Genomic DNA, 17,146 nt, shown 5'->3' with positions numbered 1-17,146 from the left:
TGAGCGTCACCAGCCAGAACAGCGAACCGCCTCCTACACCGTCGCCATGGTGATGAACGTAAACATCAGAGATTTCTTTCATTGAAAAAATGCTGCGTTCAGGCACATGGGAAAGATGGACACTTGTTCATGTTTCGCGTCAGCTTTGTGGTCCAAGTAGCATCAGAAATAAGAATAAGAAGAATAAGAGTAAGAATACATTTTATTTTATAGGCGCCTTTCTGTCACCCAAGGACACCTTACAATAAGAACCAAAAAAGTATATCAAATTACAAGAATATAACATTAAAAACAGGTTAAAATAGGACAATGCAAATAAATCAGATGGAAAAGGCTATTTTAAACAGGTGGGTTTTAAGTGCAGACTTAATTGTGAGAGTGAGTTTGATCTTTTATATACATTTAATGTATATATATATATGCTTACTTGTTTACCTATGTTGTTATTCTTTTTTAGTAGTACTATAGGAACAATATTAATTAAAATAAGCAAATAAAAATAAATAGTTAATATGGAATAAGTACCTTGTAGCACACGTCATTTGTTGCCATCAGAGTGCAGTTACATTTGTTTTACATTAGCTACAATGCTGCCAAACTCTCTGAAAACCCATTCTTCAAAGACATTACCAACGCTTCCTATTTTTGGATGTTCTGAATACTGTTAAATAAATACAAAAAACATATAATAGTATTTTTCCATATTACCTTTAAATTCTCCTACAACCCTCACATTCATTCTAAAAATATATTTTGCTTTATTAATAGCTGGATGTAGATCTAATAGATTACAGCTGAGATTGTTTGTTTCTTCCAATTTCCAGCACTCGTTGCTCACGCTGGAGTGTGCAAGTAACTGCATCAAAGTGAATGAGTCATAGAGTCATAATATCATACTGCAGTGCCTGTAAGCGCCTGTACCATGAAACCCATCCGGACTCCTGACATGCTTCCAAAGCTGCTGCTGTGAATGAAACAAAATGTCACATACTGAGGGGGGAGAGTGCCATTTATTACCATTCAGTGATGCATCTTCTCTACATATACGAATACAAGAAAGATGACTCATTCTGTTCCATTTAATACTTCATATAGGTTCTTACAAAAAAAAAATGTATTCATTTAATTGCCACAGATTATGAACAGTCCTGTGTTACAATAGTTGAGTGAACTGATTAGCTTAAATACTGGTGTATAAGTGTAAGCGGGGGATAAAACCTGCACATTTAGTCCATCAAAAATCTACAACACTATAATCAGAGACAAATATAGTCCATCTGAGATCCACGTGAGCTCAGGTGCACTCCTTTTAGAGGCAGACATTGACTCAACGTGTGTATTTACTGGTATATTCAGACTTGCAAGTATCTATTTAGTTTCACGGGTTTCCATTCAAACAGGATGTGCTGTGCTGAAGCTGCCAGATGTCTTTATTATGTGTTGAGTATTCAATTAAGCAAAGGATATGTGGAGCTTATCAATGTATGAATTATCTCCATTGCAGGGGGCAAGGCGTGATCTAACAGAGGAGTGTTTCATTTTTTTTAAACAGATCTGATATTGCACTTCTGAGTGATCTAAACTGTGGGCTTCTTGTTTGCTCAGATTTTTACAATATGAACAGACTGGTGGTTGTAATGCATTCTGATCTATTATCGTCATCTCTGTCTCTAATTGTTGAATGATAAATAAAAGGGGGCTGTGTAAGGCCTCACATCAGGATTCTGTGGGGCTGATAGCAAAACCTGATGTTTACTATTGATGGGCCAGACAAGGCAAAAGAAAAACCAATTACAAAGTGGTGTGTTATGGAATCTTTCTTTAAAAGGTCCAGAGAGTCTGTTTTCACATTAACCTATGGGATAGGTGTTTGAATGAGTTTCAGTTTGTGATGGGTAGTAGTAGTAGGTGATGTCACACAATGTACCAATCAGAATTTCACTCAAAACGTGATGGCATCTGTTGATAGTTTATTTCTTCAGGCCACTGTCAATCAAATCTGATCAAACACAACCACATACTCTTGATGAACCAGATTAGTCGAGTTACGCATCTTTTTGTTCCTAACTTTGATTGTTGCTTTATTAGTCATGAATCTTTAATGTTACAGGGAAATACTTTCAGGGGCTTTAAGGGCTGTAAAATGCCTTAGCCAAAATGTTATGGCTTGTAGCAGGTCAGACAATAAGCAATGGACACAATTAATGACATGATAACATACTATTATTATTTAAAAAAACTAATCAGGATGAACCCAACAGGTAAACAATACATTTACATCAAGACTTCAAATATTTTTATGGGCTTAATGTAAAACAAAATTCCATCAACTTCATTATTCCATAAATCTACTCAGGCATAGTGACCACTTTCCTCACAAACACGTGAAGTTAATAAATAACATGCATACAATAAATAAATAAATAAATTAATTAATTAATTTAAAAAAGAAGAAATCACCCACCCACATGTTCTCACTTCAAACAAATCTCACACTGATTAGCACAGACCCTATAACTCAATACTTTAGTTGGTCCCAGCATTGCACTGCTGCCTCCCTCTGTGCTGGTTTCTATGGCTGTGGTTCATGCTATGCTAACATTTATTCAGCACTACTGTGATAAAAATAAATACAAAACAGGTCCCCAGTATCTTAACTCTTTTCATCTACCCTGCTGTGTGTCGTTGCTACACCTTCATACTGATTCAATAGTCTTATTCTATCACACCCTCTAGTATTCAAGTATAGCAGTTGTGTTACTAAATAAAACAGATAAATTAAAACAGTAAAGAAGGAAATATTGTGGCATTTACATACTTGAGATATTGATACTTTCGGAGGGTAAAACACTTAAAAAGAGCCGAGGCTGTGGCACACTGAGCTGTTTCCTATTAACAGTGGATGAACTGAGAGTACAGCCCAAACACATATTTGTTTCCTAACAGCCACTATATGTCAATATTTAATTTGGATGAATCGGCGGCATCCATAGTCATAACACTGCGCACTGTCAGGAACCCCATACTCTGCTAAGTTCTTTGCTATAGGAAAAATCAATAGCACTAAAACATCAAACATCAATGCTTCTCTTATAAAAGGTGGAGGCTGCATAATAAAATTAATACATTATTATATTGTCTATATTTCATAATAATAATACCTAATGAGCTATCTTTGGTGGAAGTATTTCTGGGCAGGATGGAGTGAAATGTCTATGGTATAAAATACCATATACTATAGAATATTTTACTGAATAATGGGGAATTTAAATGTGCATACACATACACTAAACTAAAAAACTGCCTCTTTCAGAAGAATATTCAACTATTTAAAGAAATTATGTAATGATTTAACTTACATGAGAAAAAAAATGGAATGTCAATATCTTAAAAGCATAGAAACTATTCAGAAATCAATAACGGAAAAAAACTTTAAAATCACATGGAATTTGATGAAACCACATTGCTACAACGTGCCTTTAAAATGACCATAAACACACAAGTTAATGACAAGCTCTCAACCTCATCCTGCTCCCGAAAATGTACACAGATGAATTAAAATGATCTGAATAGGCAGGTGTACTTAATGGATAGATGGATAAATATATAATCGTATTTGCACTTATATGATGTTTTAAATACACAAGTTGTGCTCCTATACATAATGTGCATGATAGATTGTCTTTTGGGTGCTCTCCTGTGTGTGTGTGTGTGTTAGTTCTTTAGTGAGGTTACTGTAATGGCAGAGCACATTCTTTATTAAAGACACTGTGATGCCTGTAGAGGGCAGCACATAATATGACACAACAGCTGCTTTGTGGCAACCTATGTGTGTATGTGTGAGTGTATACATCTGTGTAGAAGGTGTTTTGTGACAAAAAAAAAGCGCAGTAACATCAGATCTTGGTCATTGAAAAAGGGAACCATCTTCTCCTACGTGTGCGGGGTCGGCCTCTGCTGGCAGCAGGCTAAGCAAGGTAGTCCAGATGTCCCCCTTCCTAGGGATGCTCCGCAGCTCCTCCTGGGGGGATTCCCAGGCCTTCCCAAGCCATATGAGACATATTATCTCTCTGGTGTGTACTGGGTGTATCCCAGGGTCTCCTACTCTGACATGCCCAATAAACCTTCAAAGGAAGGCGTCCAGAACAATCAGGATTCCGCTGTTTAGATGCCCAAACTACCTCGACTGGCTCCTTTCAGTGTGAAGAAGCAGCAGCTCTACTTCAAGCTCCTTACCCTATCTGAACCATACACCACTAATTCTGGCCGCCTCGTATTTGCAATCTCATGCTTTCTTTTAGCACCCAAAGTTCATGACCCTCACGTGAGGGTTGGTTGAACATATATTGACTGGTGACTCGAAAGCTTTGCCTCATGGCTCAGTTCCCTCTTCAACAGCAACAGTCCAGTACAATGCCAACATACATTGCTCCAAATTGACCTGTTTAACTTTTACCCTCACTTGTGAACAAGACTCTAACATACTTGAACTCCTACCCTTTGGGCAACAACTCACTATCAATCCAGAGGGAGCAATCCACTCTTTTCTGGCAGAGAACCATGGCTTCAGACTCAGAGGAGCTGACTTTCATCCCAACTGTTTCACATTCGACCGCAAACTATCCCAGTTTGTGTTAAAGGTCTCAGTCTGATGAGGCCAACAGAACCACATCATCTGCAAACAGAAGAGATACCATTCTGAGGCCTCCAAACCAGTAACTCTCCTCAACTCAAAGGTGATTATACATTTCTAACTTTTCGTTTGTGGAAAAACCATATTAGACACAAACTATCATTTAGAAAAATGTGGTGAAAGACATACCTTCTCATTCAATGTTTTTTTTTTTGTATTTTCTACATTGTAAACAAAAAAATGTAATCAAGGAAAAATATGTTTTTGACAGGTTTGCACACTTCCGGCATTCTCTTAATCAGCTTCATTAGGTAGTGACCTAGAATGGTTTTCAATTAACAGTTATGTTGTTTAGAGGTAGTGTTCGTATACAGAAAATAGCCTTATTTGACTACTGCAGTAATCCATATTATGTCAAGAGCCATAACCCTAACCCAGCTAATTAAAGAGAAACAACAGTCCATTATTATTTTAAGACATGAAGGTCAGTCAGTCCAGAACATTTGAAAAACTTTGAATGTGTCTTCAACACCCAGACAAAACCCATTAAACTCCAGAAAAGACCAAAAAAGAGTAAAGAAAACCAAGAGTTACCTCTTCTGCAGAGGATAAGTTCATTACGGTTACCAGCCTCAGTTATCACCAATTAAAAGCACCCCAGTAAATGCCCACATAAATGCTTAACAGAGTTCAAGTAACACACCTCGGCATCAACTGCTCAGAGACTGGGAATCAGGCCTTCATGGTCAAATTACTACAAAGAAACTACTACTGAGGGAGACCAACAAGAAGAAGAAAAATGTTTGGGCCAAGAAGGACAAAGAATGGACAGTAGACCAGCAGAAACCTGCACTTTGGTCTGATGAGTCCAAATTGTGCCTGTGTGAGATGCAGAGAAGGTGAACAGTTGCTATCTGCATGTGTGGTTCCCACCATGAAGCATGGAGGAGGTGTGATGGTGTGGGGGGGATTTGCCGATTTATTAAAAATTCAAGGCACACTTAACCAGCACGGCTACCATAACATACTCCAGCTACATGGCATCCCATCTAGTCTGTGCTTAGTAGGACTACCATTGTTTTTTCAGCAATGACTCAAAACACACCTCCAGGATATGCAAGGGCTAGTTGACCAAGAAGGAGAGTAATGGAGTGCTGCATCAGCTGACCTCCAAAATCACCCAAACCAAACCCGAGTGAAGCGGTTTGAGGATGAGTTGGATCACAAAAGAGAAAGAAAAGCAGCCAACAAGTGCTCAGCATATATGGGAGCTCCTCCAAGACTGCTGGGAAACTATTCTAGGTGATGACCTCATGAAGCTGATTGAGAGAATGTCAAGAGTGTGCCAAGCTGTTATCAGAGCAACGGGTGGCTACCTTTTGTTGGAGTTTAAATAAAAAACACATTTTTCTTTGTTCACGCTTTTTTGTTTAACACATAATTCCATGCGTGTTCTTTCATTGTTTTGGTGTCTTCAGAGTTAATGTATGATGTAGAATAATAAAAATAAAGAAAAAACATCAAATGAGAAGGTGTGTCCAAACTTGGCAGGTACTGTACGTCTTAAAATGTCCAGTGTGTAACATCTAGGAGGATCTATTGGTAGAAATGGAGTATAATATTCATTACTATATTTTCATTAGTGTATAATCAACTGAAAATAAGAATTGTTGTTTTTTTTATCTTAGAATAAACTTGTTATATCTACAGAAATAGACTCTTACACGCAGTCTGCCTACATTGAACCACCATGTTTCTACAGTAGCCCAGAATGGACAAAAAACAAAACACTGCTAGGTAGGGCCTTTTGCATTTTTTGTGATGTAGCATCTCATAACTCATCTCATAACTTTGGCAATTATACACAGAAATGCAAAAAAAAACCACCACTGAACAACAAAATGGACCGAAAAAAGCTTGTTTCATCAAGAACTCCTGCAGTGTTTTAGGCAGGATTTTTCCTTTAGCAACTGCTGCTCAATCCTGACATTGTGGCCACTAACAGTGCAGATGAGCGCAGCACTCTCTCTCTCCACTCGGCAGCACTGCTTCACTACTAATCTGTGTAGCTTTTGCGAGAGGGCAAGCCAGTGGTGATGGATACTTGCCTATGCAGGTGCTATTGTACATGCCGTGTACTAAGAGATGGAGCTGCTTTGCTGGCACAGCAGTGCCCTCCCCTCTTGCTTAAGCTGCTAGCTGACTGCGAGTTGCTCTCTCAGCTTGTTCTCCAGTGTGACAGATTTGTCCACTAACTCCAGTGGATGCCCTCAAATAAAGCTGAAATAAATAAAGTCCTTAAAATTCTCTGGCTGCATTTTTTAGCCGGAGCCTCCCAGCAGCCCACTGTAGTCCACTGTGCAGTCTTCATGATGATGTTCACATAATATTTTTGTTTTACTCTCTCTATTCCAAGTGGGCCACTGATGCTGTCCCATATGCATTTCCCATTTATTTTGTGACTTCAATTAACCAATCAACAAATAATCCAATCAATCAATAAATCAATCAATCATTCAATGAGTCAATCTAATCAGCCAGTAGGACACCGGCTGTTCATTTGGTCTTAGGCACCACAAGTATTTCATCACCATCTTGGATGCTGTAGGAATGGAGAGCCCGGGTGTTGTACTTCATTTCCTCTGGGCCAAAGGCGCTGCATTTGTTGATGTAATAGATCCTCATGCTGTTGGTGGACAGCTGGACCACTGTTGTTAGCTGTTTCTTTAGTTCAGCTACTGTCTGGTCCAAACGGATGTTCAGCTGAAACAAAGCCAAACAGATTCGACATTTTAGACATGACACTGACATCCATTTCACTCAGAATAATAATAATTATGTTATTAATCCATGTGGGGGAAATCGTTTTTATATTCTGTTGTTAATTCTTTTACACACATATTCACAAACACGCAGGAAACGTATACACTTTTAAGTTACTGTACAATAGACTTGACTTTGCTGTTGGCCAACTAGCTAATATAAAACAGAAAATCCATCAAACGTTGAGCCAAATGTAGAGTTAAGCTTGCATTCCTTAATCTCTTGGTCATGGGGGCAACACAATGAAATAAAGTTCTATCTTTTCTTAAATCAATAAGCTGAAAACACAACATTAATATCTTATCACCCTCTAAGGTTGATGTGACAAAATATGTTAGCGAACACACCAGGATGACATGGAGCAATGTTAACATTCATAATGTCCAATATTCACAAGGTTTAACTGCTTTGCTCTCCTCACGCTCCACAGAAAAACATCTATCTCTTTAGCTGGTAATTGCTTCCATATGTTCAGGATGCATTTGGTGCTGAGCAGGTAGTGCAGTGGTAGTGTAGGGTTGGTTTATCTGAGTGTGCTAGCTCAAAACAGCTGTCTGACGGTAAGAACAGTGAAAGAACGTTTATGTTGGCAGCTAATAAAACAAGGCAATGAGCTTGAAAGATGCCGAAACGCTCTGTAGAACTGAGGGTAAAGTGCAGAGTTGGATGACTGGTACTACAAGCAGCACCTTTGACATTGTGAGAGCTATGTATATTCCCTTGGTGCACCAATAAGTCAAGGAGCAGTGTCCTTGAGGCAGAAACAGTAATTACGTTTACTAAAAAAAAAAAAACTCTAAACAAGACAAACAAGTATGAATGGAGGAGTGACAAATAGAAGTAAGGTTACGTGATATCACTTAAAGCCCTGCCCTGTAGTTATTCTACATTTACATATACCATGACGTGCTTAACGTACCTGTTCCACTTTTTCCTCACAGTGAACCTCCACCTGGGCATGGCAGCGAGGTCGGAGGTCAATCTCAGCGAGTGGTTCCAGCTTTCCATACTTGGTTACCAGTGAATGGTATCTGAGGAGGAAATGAGCAGGTTGTGTTGTCAGCAAAAACACCCACAACAAAAACATGTGAATTGTACTCCACTGTAGTCTGTGGGTACAGACAGTGGGTGCAGCGTACCTGTAAGGCAGCTCCTCCTCAGGGTAGTCTAAGTAGTAACGGATGAAAAACCTCTCTGCGTCTTCCCTCTCACTGTCAGTCACAACGCTGCCATTTAGCAGCGATATTGAAGGAAGCCTGAGTGGAAGCACGCACGCATAGTATTATGCAGTGAAACAACCTCTCTGTCTACTAGAAAAGGAGGTCCATTCTCTCTGATGTTACTGATGGGACTCACTGTGCTATCATGAGGCTGCGTCGCTCTGCATTGGTGTAGGCCTGTAGTAAGGGGATGCCCTGCAGCCGCACCTCCTCCAGCTTCGGGAAGAAGTTCAACTTCTCAATGTCGTCCCATCGGTTGAGACCTGACAACAAGCACAAAGACAGGGCGTGTTAAAAACAGCTAGGATAAAGAAACAGTGATAGTAAACAAGCATTGGAAGAAGGTGTATGGTGCACAAAGTCATAGCAAAGACAGAAATCTGATGACAGTTGGTGGATTATTTTATTACAAGCTATCTACTATCTGATCAAACCACATCCACACAATTCAGATGGGTTTAGGGGTTTTAAACTTGTAATAAATACCACCTGAAGATGTTTTTATGTCCAGTCTAAGTTGTCCCAGATCCACATTCCTAACACCTAAACAGTTGGCAGCTCACATACAGAACTGAATGTACTAGATCTATCTATCTCACATTTCATCCTTTGGTACTGAAACACAGCAGAGTTTCCTGACACTCGGTCACAATCGAGCTGATTCAGCTGGCTGCGTGGCTGGTGACATAAAATGACATTTGTTTTCAGAAGTTCTAGCTATGCTGGCATTGAAATAGGAAATAAGAAAAACTTTAGATAAGTAGCTTTTCACCTGACAAAGCTAAACACTAGTCCCTGTCCTTCAACTAGCTGGCAGGTGAGAACTGTGCCCCTGCTTGAAGAATATGTCTGGTGATATTCCATATTTTACTTTTTGTCAAGAAATACAAGATATGCAAGACAAGATGATAACCAACAATGACTGTATCTGATATGCTGTATTCCTTTGTGCCACAGAGCTCCAATGGTGACCAAAAACTATTATACTGTTGCACTGAAGGACACGACGCTTCATTACCATGAACACACTTACATTTGCCTTGTCTCAATCCCACACACACTGTCCACCTGCTGAAAATACTCACTGGAGCGCCAAATGTGGATTTGTCCACCACTGAATATAGTCTCCAACAAATCCCCTATTTCCTCCTGTTTGAGTAATGTTAGTTTAAAACTTCAGTGCCCTGCTGGTTTAGGGAATCACTGAGCCTCTGAACTCCCACTGAACTAAATCTTCAGTGGGAACTGATGGGTGATGGGACTGAGAGCCACAGACAAGGCAGGGAATTTAGAAAGAACACAATTCTGGTTTTGGTCTTTTTATGGGATTTGTTGACAGTAAAAAACAAATCATTATCTTGTCAAAATCTTAATCCCAAACCAGCTCCTTGGTGCTCAAGTCTAAACAAGGGAAACTACACTGGTGAAATTATATGTGTTTTTGTTAACAAAGAAAAATAAGTCCCGAGGCAATAAGCTGAGACAAAACGAATTGCAAGATGAATGTTTTTCTGTTCTCTAAGTGAAAGAGGTATGATAAAGAGATACGTTAAAGTCAATTTGAACCCATTGTTGGATATTGTTTTCCCCTGTACTCTCAACAGAGCTTAAAATAGATTCACTGCTGACACCCCCCAAAAATAGAAACGATTCCTGAGATACGAGCTGGCGTGGAAAAGAATCTGTCGTAATGCTCTACAAATAACACAAAGCTTTTAGGATACAGTGACATGTTTTCTTATGCTAATTTTATCAGCTGTTATGAAGTCACTGCACACAAGCTGATGCTGTCATTCTGGACGGACCCAGAAAAACCTGTAAACTGAAGCAATCCAGTGTTCCCACCTAGAATGAAACCATCAGAGGACAATACAACATATATTCAAATTGTTTAACTTATACAGATGCACACACACACACACACACACACACACACACACACACACACAAGCCAGCACTCATTTACACTGACCTGAGTTGTGCAGGTTCATGCTGCGTAGGTTGGGGAAGAGCCGTTGCAGAATATCCTTGTTGTCCTGAATGGAAGCCAAGTTGTTGTTGGCCATGACCAGAGTGTCCAGGCTAGGGAACATGAAGCCAAACTTGCGGACTTCAGCCCAGTCCTTGAGGCTGTTGTCGGTGATGTGAAGCAGGCGTAAGGTGGGGCAGGCCACACTGGAGGCACTCACACTACTGTACTCATTAAGGCACAGGAACAACTCCTCCAACCTGCGGGACAACACAGGAAACAATCGGGTGGAGGGTGACGAGGACTGCTGTGCTGGGTAAAATAGAAAGGGTTTGATCTGGCTCTTCTGAGGACAATGTGGGGACTTTTTTTTCCAGCAGGAAAAAGCTCCCTCACAACTTATGAACCCTGCCTTCCTCCACCTAAAACGTACACTTGTACCATACATCTTCCTGACTTCCACCCCTTTATTCACACTACACAACATGGTCGATGTTTAGTTCTGGACAGCAATTTTAATAAGGTGGATTAGATAATCCACTCACCCACTTCTCTCCTTCTCAACTGTCCAGTGTTGTATACTGCATAATTATTAATAGTATATTACTAATATACAATACCATATTTTTTGTTGTAATCACGACCACCTGAACTGAGACCAAGTTATGATCAAGACCAGAGTGTACCGAGACTGAGGCAAGACCAAGAAGTAGACCAGGACCAGACAGCATAGGTAGCTGTCAATAATTAATATCAATACATTTATTTCAAGTGCCTTTCAGGACACCCAAGGTCACAAACAAATATGATTAGAAAAATATTTACACATATTTACCAAAGGTTTGAGTATGGGCTGACATATGTGCCACCAGAAACTGAATTTGAATCATTTATATTTGAATTTGTATTGTTCAGTTTGAATCATTGCATTGGAAAACTGAATCCGAATTGTAATTTGAAATTGAATTTATTAGTTTGGAACTGAACATTCAGTTCTCACAATTCAATTTTAATTTTCTGTGACAAACATCCGGGTAGTTGAGGCAGAGCAATTAAGCACGGATACACAGACCGCCTCTTCGGCCAATCAGCACCTGTGTGCGTGTGTGTGTGTGTGTGCTAATTAACTTTGCTACCATCACATTCTCTTAGCTTTTGCTCTCTTCTTGCTTCTTCTAAGTACTGATAAAAGTTTGTTTGAGTGTTATGTTGTGTTGAGTGTGCACACAAGTCATGTTTCAAACAGTTAAGACAAAGAAAGTAAACAAGGTGTGCTAAGTCATAGCTTAGCTTAACCCTAACTTGTTGCTGTCAGCTAGGTCTGATCCTGGTCTTGACTCAGTTTTGAGCTTGACTTGGTCTTAACCCCTCAAACTCTTGGCCTTGTCTCTTTCTCGGTACACTTTGGTTTTGTTCGTGACTTGGTCTCAATTGAGGTTGTCAAGCAGGTTTTACAGACTGCTGTATGTGTCCTTTTGGACGCTGTTTTGCAAATGAACTCTTTGTGGTTTAATGTTTTATTACAGTAGATTTGGTTGACGTCTGACTCTAGACAGACTCAGCTTCTTCTTCTTCTTCTGTCTCCCACAATCACTTTCATGTGAATATGAAATTTTAGGAGGTGACAGAAAATGCAGAGACAACTAAAACTATTTGCATGGATGTCCCTTTAAGGTCAGCAGCCCACAGTGGTAGTGAATTGACAGTCTATCAAGAAAATGCTGATTTTTGTGTCAAACAAGTGAGTTAGTGTAGCTCCTAAAAGCTTGGCTTCTTTGAGACGCCCCAATATGACCACCCAGAGCAATCAACTATTCTTACTCAGGTATCTCCCTGGTGAGCTGCAGCACGGTGTCCCAGGACACTTGAGTGTTATTGAGGACGAGGCGTCGGACTCGGGAGAAGGCTTCAGCACACCGAGGCTCGAGGGACATTCCTGCCAGAGGGTTGGAGCTCAGGTTCAGGAACTCCAGGTTGGGGATGCTGGACACGATTTTACTGATCTGAAAATGACACAGTGATGTGTGTTTATTGTTGTCTGTGGTATAGTCAAAAAAACACAAATTCAAAACAGAAAACTAGAAGACTGATTCACTATTTTAGACGACAGTACAACCACAGATCTTTACAAATACACCTTTTGTGATTTTTCCTTCCCTGGTTGGCACATTTATCTGGTTACCTTTACAGGATAAGCCTGTTTCTGGACAAAGTTCATTAAAAGACCAAAACCAACAGTTTGTTTGTGGCACTCCAAGCCATATATAGTCCCAATATATTTAAAAATGCTCACTAATTTCCTAAAATAGGTGTTCGCTGCAGCTTTTCGTTAACGTTGCTCAAACAGGAAGAAATAGTGCATTTGTTAGTGAGTATTTCTGGAAGCAGGATTGAATCAAAATAAACTGCAGTGTGTGACTTCATGGTAATTAAGTAACATGTCACCCAGTGCAACAGTGTGACTCACCAATGTGTTTTTTTGGAGCTCTCTGGCACAGAGGATATCAGACGCCCCAGCCAATACTTTTTTAGTAGTAGTTCATTCATTCATTGGTTTAGGTCTTTTCACTGGATTTGTTGACAATACATAAAAAACAGAACTGCTGTATACTTTAAAATGCAATAATCACTGTAATAAACCCAGAGATTGCACCTCATGCCAGTTCTGGAGCTTGTTATGAGACAGATCCAGCTCAATGACGTGGGCACAGAAGGCAGCAATCTCAGCCTGGTCTCCCGCCCGTCTGATCCCACAGTTATTCAACACCAGCACACTGGGCAGGTTCAGGCGGTCTGGAGGTGAGGTGGGAGATGATGGGAGGAAGAATTAACGAGAATTAGTCAGACAGAGGGGACGGTTCACACGGTAAGAGGTTTGGTCTTGAAATGAAATGTAATGAGTCACAGGAAGCTGTGATCTGGAACACCAAAATGTAATATATCAGTGCAGGCTATCGCCAACTAAAAAATAAACAGATCTACTTTATATACGTGCATATACCCTGCACTACGCCACTGGCTGTGTGTAACATACAGCACCTATCTGTTAGTTCAACAAAGCCAGTCATTATTCACCTCCAGCATACCTTTCATAGGAGAGCCCTGAGGAACCACAGTGGGCACCACCACAACCCCCATACCAGGCCCTCTGCGGTATGGAAAGTTCTCTGGGCTGTACTTTTCACTCATCACCTCCACAAAGGTACGACCCTCCATGTCCTCTGGTGGCTCCATGGCTCCGAGCCGCTGAACAGCCTCCCCCTCAACTGGTCGGCAGAGAGAGGAGTCAGCTCGTACATTAGAGCACTGTTTCAATGTGTAATCTGAGCACATTTGCTAACACAAACAATAAAGGTTTACACAGCTGAAAAATGAATGCAAAAAAATAAAACATCACATTAGGTCACATCCTAAAATCTTGTTTAACAGTCAAAATAACTCAAACTCAAATAACTTAAAATGATATAACACATAGAAAGGCAGCACATCATCATATTGGAGAAGCTGGAACCACAGAATCTTACATTTTTGTTTGATAAGTGACCTAAATGATTAATCAGCTGTTATAATAATGCAGATTATTTTCTGCCGATCACTAAATTGATTAATCCACCAATCACTGCAGCTGTAGCCCAGACTGGTTATAGTATAGCCATGCATATGGGTCTTTCAAAACAGAGCGATCCACAGAAAAACTATGACATTCAACATAATTGGCAAAAATATAAACAAAAGACTAACTGTGCAAATTCTCTATCCACTTTGTCATATCCTGCAATATCTGAACTGCAAAAATCTACTCATGTGTCAAGGGTGTTGTTGTGTTATGGGTAATGTAGGCACCAGCTTTGGAAGGAAGAAGAAAGCGATGATATTTCTGATTCTGCTGAATGGAGTCTGATGCTGTGACTTTCAGGGCACTGCAGCTCAGTGTTTTGACCTCAGGTTGCATTTTATCACAGCAGAACACTGATCTAAAGTTTCAATTTGGGGACAATGACCAGTCTATTCAATTCAGGAATCCACTTGCTTTGCTCATCCCATAAAGCAGCCATTAATAACACATTCACGTACAGACAGTGCAGTCTCACAGAAAAAAAAGACCAGGTCTAATAAATGACTGTGTTTCTTTTTAAGAGAATCATAGCAGAGCAGCAGGGGACACAAGAGGTGTCCTCAGCTCTAAATCAGCAAACCACAGAGACACTGTCCCATTTAAATATCCCTGAATTTGCCCAGAGGACATAAACATAAAAGCCGAACTTTTAAGAATAAAATACAACGCAAAGAAGGCCCTCATAACCTGACTCATCATTTAGGTTTCTATAATTAAAATGACGAGTAACTGTGATTTCAAAAGCTCTGTGAGCAGGGCTTTGCTGTGGAATCTGCTGCAGGCGGGCATGAATTATGTAGTGGTTTTTGCTGAAATAAAAAATAAAATGATCCTGTTACAATATCTTACGTGACAAAAACGGGCTGCAGTTATTTGTGGTAATGCATGAAAGCACTTTGTTACCTTTTAGCTAAGTTATTTACTATAACCACACACCACAGCTATTTTTTTTTTACACAAATAAACCCTGACCCTTATCTGGTATCCTGTTTGAGAGAGGTCACACCTATTTCTAAACGGTTTCGTAATCTCTGACTCTGTATGGTTAAAGCTAAACAGAAATGGCTGAAAGCATCTTACCCGAAGAGACGTCTTCCTTGATTTGACCACTGTCACTGCTCACTGTCTTCTTCTGTCTTTGCACAGATGGCCTGTCAAAGAAATCAGGAGTAGCCTGATTCATTTTTTGTGTCCACTGACAGATATGTTTATGTTCATTCATTTTAAACGCAACTGAAACTGAATATCATTAACTTTTAAGACAAAGCTGTCTACTACTTGGAATGTGAAAGACAAGGTCTATAATCACTGTCAGTCGTGTCTTACTCCAGAGTGGCTGGTAGGGCTGATGGTCTCCAGACAAACTGTTGGTACCCTTCTTTGGTCAGTTGTCAGGATTTGATCTGGACCAGGCCAGAAAAGGGAAGACTCGGGAGTGCATTCACCACATGACACTGATAAACAGACAAGGTCAAAGATCAGTTTCTGCTTTGTTATGCATTTGAAAAAAACAGTGAAGACTGGCTACTGCCAGCAGACAAACTGCCCCGACAGTGCACGAGACAGGAATTTACCCACAAAGGTTAACAAAGTATCTGTTAATGACAATATAAATATACTCAATGACTGATGGCTATGGAGGAAGTTAGCTTATCAAAACAAGAGGTTGGAAATAAAGATGGAGATAAAGTGGTTCTGACTTGTTTTTTTAAGTATGAATGACCTACTGAAAACTCTAAATTTGATGTGTTTGTGTCTATCAGCAAATGCACAACTCAAGCAGTAGAAATCCATTAAGTATGAAGCTCTCATTAACTGAGCAGAGGTTTTATTGACAAAGCAAGAATATGATTTGAATGAAATGTCAACTTTTATAGGCAGTTTACCAACTGGAGCCTTTACTTATTCTATTACATTTAATATGCGATGTGTAACTCCTTGTGTTGTTGTCACAGGCACGCACGGGCTCAGACTTGGCTCGTCCTGGTCTATGGTGAGCCCGCTATGCCAAACGCCGTTTAAAAGTATCGCACTTTTATCCTTCTTTGCCACTCAGTGAACGTACACATCTGACTGTCAGTTAAACACGACGACCTGCGATTCAGCACGACATTACCTTAAACTCGGCATACATTTTTTCGACATATGTTTTGTCATATAGACAACATGTGAACTTTTATACGTGCAGTACTAGCTACAGTCCTCTACCAAGTAAGTAACGGCAATTTGATGAAACAGGCAAGATTGACTATTAAAGTTGATATTTTATTGTTGTAAGTGATACTTGTTATTCTATGAAACTGACGCCGAACTCGTGTCTCACTCTGTGTGAGTCGTGTCAGGTCTTACAGTGGTGTTGTTAGGTTATACACAGGCCGATGAGGCACGGACAAATACAAATGGACAGATTTGTGAATGCAGTTTGGTTTTATATTAAAACAGCGGATAGATAACCTGCACAGACAACAACAGCACTTTTTCCCTTTTATATCCCCGGCTGAAGGAAACCAGTTAAACCACTGAATAGTCACGACTGACTGATATAAACTGTCTGTCTGTCGTTGACAGCCGAGTAAGCGGACAGTGTCCAGTCCAGACTCAGTATCAGAGTGACCCCCAGCAGCAGCTCGATGGAGCCCGACATGGATTACAGATGGCAGCGGTATAAATATGCTGTCAATACCCGCGAGCTCATGACAACATGCCAACAGAGCGCGTGTCATGAACTGATAATATGAAGGCTCGTGGGTTTACATACCTTTGATGTTTACTCTGATTTTTCCTTGTTGATAAAAACAAACCAGCTGTCATTTTGCTCTCCCATACATCCCGGAAGTGACGTAGCTTGTTGGCTGAAAACGTTTTTTTTTCTTCTTTTAATTATT

The 17,146-nt window shown here is 40.0% G+C and overlaps 1 protein-coding gene across 1 annotated transcript; it reads right to left on the bottom strand.

Moving 5' to 3' along the window:
- Positions 1-991: 991 nt before the first annotated feature.
- Positions 992-17,146, bottom strand: tbcela (tubulin folding cofactor E-like a). Its single transcript, XM_010733245.3, has 11 exons — positions 17,020-17,146; positions 15,588-15,715; positions 15,342-15,412; positions 13,732-13,911; positions 13,299-13,438; positions 12,467-12,648; positions 10,649-10,905; positions 8,813-8,939; positions 8,596-8,712; positions 8,376-8,487; positions 992-7,396 (listed from the first exon to the last, which is right to left on the bottom strand). Exons 4-11 carry the CDS (start codon positions 13,877-13,879, stop codon positions 7,190-7,192), a joined length of 1,290 nt encoding a protein of 429 aa, XP_010731547.1. The 5' UTR covers positions 13,880-13,911; positions 15,342-15,412; positions 15,588-15,715; positions 17,020-17,146; the 3' UTR covers positions 992-7,189.

The sequence above is a fragment of the Larimichthys crocea genome, chromosome VII (genome assembly GCF_000972845.2).
Source record: "Larimichthys crocea isolate SSNF chromosome VII, L_crocea_2.0, whole genome shotgun sequence".
Lineage (NCBI taxonomy): Eukaryota > Metazoa > Chordata > Actinopteri > Sciaenidae > Larimichthys > Larimichthys crocea.
This window is presented reverse-complemented; position numbering and strand designations above follow the sequence as displayed.